Source organism: Silene latifolia, chromosome 9 (genome assembly GCF_048544455.1).
Source record: "Silene latifolia isolate original U9 population chromosome 9, ASM4854445v1, whole genome shotgun sequence".
NCBI classification, from domain to species: Eukaryota; Viridiplantae; Streptophyta; class Magnoliopsida; order Caryophyllales; family Caryophyllaceae; genus Silene; species Silene latifolia.
The window spans coordinates 132,431,619-132,438,839 of NC_133534.1; the positions used below are offsets into that span (position 1 = coordinate 132,431,619).

The 7,221-nt window shown below is 33.3% G+C and overlaps 1 protein-coding gene across 1 annotated transcript; it reads right to left on the reverse strand.

Annotated features, from left to right (window-relative positions):
- Window positions 1-255: 255 nt before the first annotated feature.
- On the reverse strand, window positions 256-4,694 carry LOC141598292 (protein IQ-DOMAIN 3-like). The gene is made up of 6 exons (XM_074418105.1): window positions 4,445-4,694; window positions 3,460-3,531; window positions 3,019-3,357; window positions 2,576-2,797; window positions 1,880-1,999; window positions 256-1,250 (listed from the first exon to the last, which is right to left on the reverse strand). The coding sequence occupies exons 2-6, from the start codon at window positions 3,526-3,528 to the stop codon at window positions 543-545; spliced, it is 1,458 nt and encodes a 485-aa protein (XP_074274206.1). The 5' UTR covers window positions 3,529-3,531; window positions 4,445-4,694; the 3' UTR covers window positions 256-542.
- Between the last annotated feature and the right edge of the window lie 2,527 nt (window positions 4,695-7,221).

Genomic DNA, 7,221 nt, shown 5'->3' on the forward strand with positions numbered 1-7,221 from the left:
TCAAGATCAGAATGTAAGGAGTTGTAATTTATTAGCTATCGCGAATATCCACATTTTATCATGTCATTTACCTTGACCAATAAAACTACATGCATAAAAGCAAGTATTTAATAAATATACTTATATTACAATTTTCAAATGTCACTCATGTAGCACATGGGTCTAAGGCTAATTGATACTACAACGGTAGAGACGAACGAAGATACGCATAGATAACTTGAGGATCACAGGACAAAGATGTAAAGAACCAAGTTATAAATATGGCAATACAATAACAATGTTTACTAATTTCATACAATATAATCATATCCAAATAAAATTAAAAATAATGTATTCGTTGTGAAAATAATGGCTTTGCGAGGAAATAAACAAATAAAAACGTTTTAGTAACCCCTTCAGCAGTCTTCGTATGAACTCATGTTTGTGATAATAAGTGCAGTTTAACGACATTCAGATTATCAAATGAATTCGGTTCTGAAGCTGAACATTAATATGACCATGATGTTATACAAACTTTTTCGCGATACACGATGTATAACACTTTAATTACTGACAAATATTTGAACAGGCACATCTTTAACTGGGGTGCTCTCGAATTTTCCTGGCACAGAGTGCCTACGTGGGTCCTTACGCGAAGTAGAGAAAGACAAGTGCTTCTTGGTGGACCCCACAAATGGTGGCTTCTGATCTGATGATGGGATCCCTTTATTCTTCTCCACCACCCCTAGGGGACTAGGTAACTTTGTCTTTGTTGATCTAGTAGGTATCACATGGCTTGGAGTTGATGGTGAGCTAGCAAAGCTGACATTATCTCTTGCTGATGATCCAGTAATACTATGCCTTCTAAACTTCTCCGTACCTTTGTTCATTGTACTTTTCATGTCCTCGTCTTGTGCCTTTGGGCTTCCGGGTCTTGATTTTTTAGATCCTGGGGTCAAAGACTGTGCTCGGGAAGGAGTTGATGAGGACTGACGGCTAGGAGGACGGCTTGATCTTTGACCGGTGGGAAAAGCGTTATTCTTATTGTTGTCATTGCTGATGTCACGAAGAGCATATGCTCGATTTATTTCTCCTGCAACAGAAAGGGTCCGATAGCTCTTTACAGAGCCAGGGTCATTAGATTCCTTCTCAGCAATGCTCCTAGATTCCCATGGCCGAGTTGCCATCCACCGCTCCAACCAACTCCATCCCCATTGGGGATTGTTAGGGTCTATAAATGTTGGGTTGGAGTTCTTGTTCTTCCTTGGTTGCTGAATAATTGTAATAAAGTTTGTTATTATAATAAGATAAAGGTGGATGTATACGAATAAAAAAGTAGAGATCCTTGATTGTTATTTAATTTAATAAAAAGAAACAAGGTATTTGATCATCATTATAGATAAGGGGTTCTAAATGATAAATGCACGAACAAAACAAGTATTTTCATATGTGACAATCTGATCAATACATCATAATATTTACTAAATGAGTCAATTATTCTTCAAGAATTCCCACTAATTGGTAAATAGGTAGGGAATATAAAAATCATCTTGTAAGACACTTTCAAGAATACAACGTGGATTATTAAACTGCTACAGTTCATATGGGTTTAAAAGGGTCTAAATTCTAAAAAAAATTATTTAAAGGGAGCCATCAACATAGAATTTATGTCGTCAAGTTTAAGTGTAATAATAATCATGAAGTAGTCAATTAAATGTTCCCCTTCGACGCAACATTTCAGAAAAAAAAATATTAGAGGTGAAAGAATGATAGTCATTCATTAAACGGTGTCTTTATACATTGAAAAATATATTACTCAATCCTCTATGGAAGTTAACGAAAAATATGTCAAGTTAGCGTAAAATAGTAATTGGTATTTCAGACTAAAAAACTTTAGTACCTGATGAGTGAAGGCATAAGCTAATGCTCTCTCTCTTCGCATAGCGGCCTCTTGCTTGCTCTGTAGACTAGCCTCGATCTGCTCTTTAGATTGTGTACTATCATCCCATGTTTCTCCCATCTAAATTAAAAGAGCGAAAAACAAATACATTAACTAATGCAATAATTATTAATTCACCGTGTTGGCCCTCCATAAGATTAGCATAGTTTTATTTTTAATAGGAATATCATTCAATGGTATCTTCACCAGTATCAAATGTATTGTTATTTTCAATCTATTCAGATGTACCATGTTTGGCGGATACCAAACCATGATAATGCAATTAATCTTGTTGATAATGGTAGAACTTATTGAGACGTATAATAATTTTTGAAGCGGGTGTAATGATATTTGTCGACCCACATAATTCCCATTATATGATGATTATATGAATAGAACTCAGATATAAGTTTCATAAACGTCAAAATATTGTGCTTTGTTACTTGTGAAAAGCACTCATGTTCATTTGTCAAAATTATGTGTCCATAACTCGAGGGACATAAACATACTGTGAGACATAGGTATAAGATAAAATGAATGAGTTTCTACTATTATAAGTTATAAACCACATGCATGTATAAGTATGTACTTCGTAATAAGATAATGCAAAAAAAAAAAAAAAAAAAAAAAAGAACAAAAAAAGAACAAAAAACTCACTCTCAATTTTTCAAGCTCTTTCTCATGCTTATGTTGTAGCTGCCGTTGGAGAGCTTGATTCTCCTCTGACATTCTAATGCGCCTTGAACGAATCTGCGATTGCACACGGGCCAGGGTTTGCATGCATCGTAGAGTTGTTTCTGATTGTCGTTTCACTGATTGACTTTCTATTAATGTTTTGAGCCTCACCAGACCTCTCAATGCCCTTAATGTCCTCCTTGCCTATAATACATTAACAATATATGAATTTATATTTAGGAACTATTAAGAAAGTAATTTTTATCAAACGAGCTACATTTTAGATTATATTAAGTATGTCACCAATGCTAATTTTATTCCACATATGGTGCATCATTTATGTTTTCTTTATGATTAAAGGTCATTTGGACCAGTCTATTAAGGTCGCTTAAATCAAGATAAGGCTTATGAGATATGATGTGTACCAAATATCCTCTGAAAGCAGTTTGAATTTTAATAGCTGATATTTCCTCTTTTGATTTCTCCACAGAGCGGGGAACAGTCGTCAGCCGAACAATCTCAGCGGCAGCCTGAGCAGCTGCAACAGCCGCCTTGGCAGCTGCAGCTGTGGCAATAGCAACCGAGTAAGCATGCTTACTCTGCTCATCATCAATCTTAACTACTTCAGTAGAATTTGAGATAGCAGATGGTTGTTGTGGTGCAGCCGGTGGTAAACCATTGTCGACGTCATTCACTTGTTCAATTACATTAGCAGTGTCCAAGGTTTTGTTATCCTCATTCCATTTTTTCCTATATTTGGCTCTCTAAATGCAGAAATAAATTAATTAGTTTAGTTTTATTCGCATAAATTTAAGGGTATCTAAGAAGATTTATGATTAAAAGATTATTTATACTAAAATTTTAACCTGGTCCTTCTTGGATTGAGGGCTCAAAGCTTTCTTCACTGCAAAAAACCATCCCCCTTTCTTCCCCATTTCCTATTCATTAAACTATGATCGATCAATCACACAAATTATGTTATCAAACTCCATTATAAAATGTTATTATAAAAGATTAGTTTTTTACAATATTAATTAAGAATATAACATGTATACTTCATAAATATACATGAAACTAAGATATCAATTTAAACAAATAAAGTTACAAGAACACAAATTTAAAATAATAAATTAATGAGTAATATTTAATAGCCTCAATTTTTCATGCCATAAAAAAAACCCTATTATTTGACCCCTCCAAAAGAATTTAATATATATTAAAGAAAAGATCTAAGATATATCTATAAATACAAGAACAAGACAAAATAAACTATAGAATTAGGCAATGCTCAATAAGTATAAAAATAACACTCCCATTACTTTTACTTGGTAAATTTCGCAATTCAAAAATTGGACAATTCTCAAAAGGTAAATTTCGCAATTTAAAAATTCGACAATTCTCAAGCATTTACATATATACCCAATCTTCCTTAAAGACATTAAGAATAAATTTGTAAATATAGTCTAGGTTTCCTAATTTGATAGTTGATACGACAAGAACATGTTGGATATGGTTCACGATAAACATTTTCTAAGCTGATAACTTAAAAGAATAACCTCGAACCGATTACCATTTCAGATTTGTCCATGAAATTTGCTATTCTGTTTTAGTATCTTGATTAAGGATAAGATAAAGAAATAATATGAATTGCATAATTTTAATTATTTCTCCTACCAAATACAATTTAGCACCTAAATCAATGACCTATCAACAAAGTTACCAACATTTCCCATGAAAATAAAGTTGCAAAAAATTTGGATATACAAACATAAAATGATAATAAAAAATAAAAAGCTTAAAAAAATTGAAAATTATGCAAAAAAAAGTTGGAAAAAAACAAAAAAAAAATACCTTTATCGATTTATTTATACTTAAATGGCAATATCTCTCTCAATTCCCATACTTTTATTGATCTTTTATTTATTATCTTAAAAACCAAATAAATACGAAAAAAAACATGAACATATAGATTTAAACTTTAATCTATAGTTCCTTCCTCTCACACTGGCAAGAAAGGAAAACCTCGATCCTGCCAATGAGGAAAAAAATGGAATAAATGTAAGTTTAATGTTGAGGAAAGAAATAAAGAAAGAGAAAAGAAAAAATAAAACAAGAGGAAAATGAAGGATATGAAGAGAGATAAAGAGGAGATATAGGAGGGGTTACTTGGAAGGGCCCCACGTTCAGGAAGTTTTAGTTTAGAATAGTCAATTGCCAGTTGAGGATTGTTACATTTTTTTTATTATTATGATTTCTCTCTATTTATTTGTTTTTTTTTTTTTTTAATACAAAAAAACATGTTATATGTAAACGAGCAAGATGAAATTACGGAATGTGATTATTAAATTGAGTATGTATTTCCAATTTCGAAACTAAGATGTCCATTCGTTGACCGAGTTTTCTTTAAGTTGTTCGTTCACACAATGACCTTAGCAAGTTTAACAATTATCACATATAACCTCAAGTGTCCCTCGCAAAAGAAGCAGATTTCGTCCAAATTAATTATTACATATAATCTTTCTTTATGATTAATTTCAAATACAACATCAAGTGTTACTAACTTGAATTATGAACTTTAAGAAAACCAATTTCAACTCAAGATTTCTTGCGAGAAACAAAATAAAGCGAAATATTAAATATATTATGATCATTCATCATTAATTAGAGTTTGTAATATCCCAAATATTTTAATATTTTATCTAACTACTTTATTTTATACTCAAATATTGCTATCTCCGTCCGAGTAGGGGAATGCATAGTATGTATGTCAGAAATGTTGGAATCGTAGATGATCCAGGACATGGTGTAACAGGTTTAATTGTTTATTTGTAGACGTTTGCATTGCATGACTAAGTAGGGGAATGCATCGTATGTATGTGGTAATGTGGATATGACAAAGTACATATCAAGTAAATTAAACAGAGTAATGGATAGTTTAAATATTATAATGATAAGGTGAGAGTGCTACAAAAATGAGAATAATGTTTTTATATTTAAATGATAGATTATGTTTAGGCGGGTTGTATTTGGATAATTTTTTTCTTACGTTTGCGTATTTATATTTTTTTTGATAGAATGTAAGTATACTGTATTAATGAAATTTGTCACCAAATATCGATGCAGAGAAACGTACTATACACAATATGATATGTGCCAGCCGATAAAAGACCGGAGCCCCTATCCAAACAAAAGCGAGACAACAAAAGCCTAATAGGGTAATGTTATCCTAACAACAACATCAGATACAACTTCTTTCTCTCTAATAATTCCTCACATACCAAGCAGACCGATCATCTTTATCACTTCGGAACCTCAAGATGAAGAAGGCAGATCCATCTTCTGCCCCTCTCTTCAGCCTTCTGAAAGAGCCCTTGATACTTAATGTGAAGCTCTCCCATCATTGTTTTGGTAATCTTTTCGAGTCTAGTGAGATAACCCTCAAATCGACACAAATTTCTTTGACACCAAATCTGGTATATGTAAGCATACAAAAGGGAATTAATTATGCCCTTTCTCATTTTCGAGCCCCGTCTGCACAATCTCCAATCCAATACATCTTGATGAGGTAACTTGATTTCTATCCATTTCTCTATAATGGTCAGAATCATTCTACTGTATTTGCAATCGAAGAACAAATGATCTATGTCTTCCTTTGCACTGCCACAAAGGTAGCAGGTATCCTCTTGTAGAATCCCCAATCCTTTATTTTTGCAATAGTGTTCAAGTTGTTATGATAGTACATCCAAGCAATCATTCCATGTTTTGGGATGATCCATTTGTTCCACATGAGGCCGTACCACTTGACTTTCTCTCCCTTATCTCTAAGGCATTCGTATCCTTTTGAGATAGTATATTCTTGCCCCTTATGATTAGACCAGTTCTGATGTTGATAGTGTGGTTTTGATGCTTCCTTGATCCGGCGAAATTTCCTCCAATACCAGCTAGCATCACTTGTTGGGGAGTAATTTTGCCAATTTCCATCTTTTATGTAGACTTCACTAACCATTTGACTCAGAGATGCTCAACTTTCATAGTAATCCACCACACTAATTTACCTATTGCAGCATTGTTCCAGCTTTAATCATCTTTGAGCCCAAGGCCCTCTTCTTTTAGGGGTTTATAAATTTTCTTCCATGAAACAAGAGGGGTTCTCAATTGGTCCACTCCCCCATCCCATAAGAAGTTCATGCATTGTGTCTTTATTTTAGCAATAACTTCATACTAGGCAGAATATACATGGTAGCCCAATAGTTGTGGAAAGTTTTAAGAACAGTCTTCACCATCACAGACTGCCTGCATAAGAGAGCTTCTAACCCTATTATTTTTGCCATTAATTTTTCAATAAGAGGCATGAAGTCTTGTGCATTCAACCTAGTGGTCTTGATTAGAACTACCAAATATCTAAAAGGCAAAGTGCCCTCCACGAGCTCAGATATCTGTAAAATCTCTTCTTTTACTTCATTTTTCACTCATTGAAGTATTAGACTTACCAATACTCATTTTAAGTCAAGAAGACTTAGAAAATGTAGAGAAAGTCTTAAGCATAATCATGATGGATTTAGCATCACCCTTACAAAATAACAGGAGGTCATCTGCAAACATCAAATGTGTGAGTTTCAGTGGCTTGC

Bases quoted from the DNA above. Each gene is read 5' to 3' on its own strand.
- LOC141598292 (XM_074418105.1), bottom strand. From the start codon at position 3,528: ATGGGGAAGAAAGGGGGATGGTTTTTTGCAGTGAAGAAAGCTTTGAGC. The intron at 2,798-3,018 runs GTACACATCATA...AATGTATTATAG, and splicing joins CTGCTTTCAGAGGATATTTG to GCAAGGAGGACATTAAGGGC. The intron at 2,000-2,575 runs GTGAGTTTTTTG...CTTTTAATTTAG, and splicing joins AAGAGCTTGAAAAATTGAGA to ATGGGAGAAACATGGGATGA.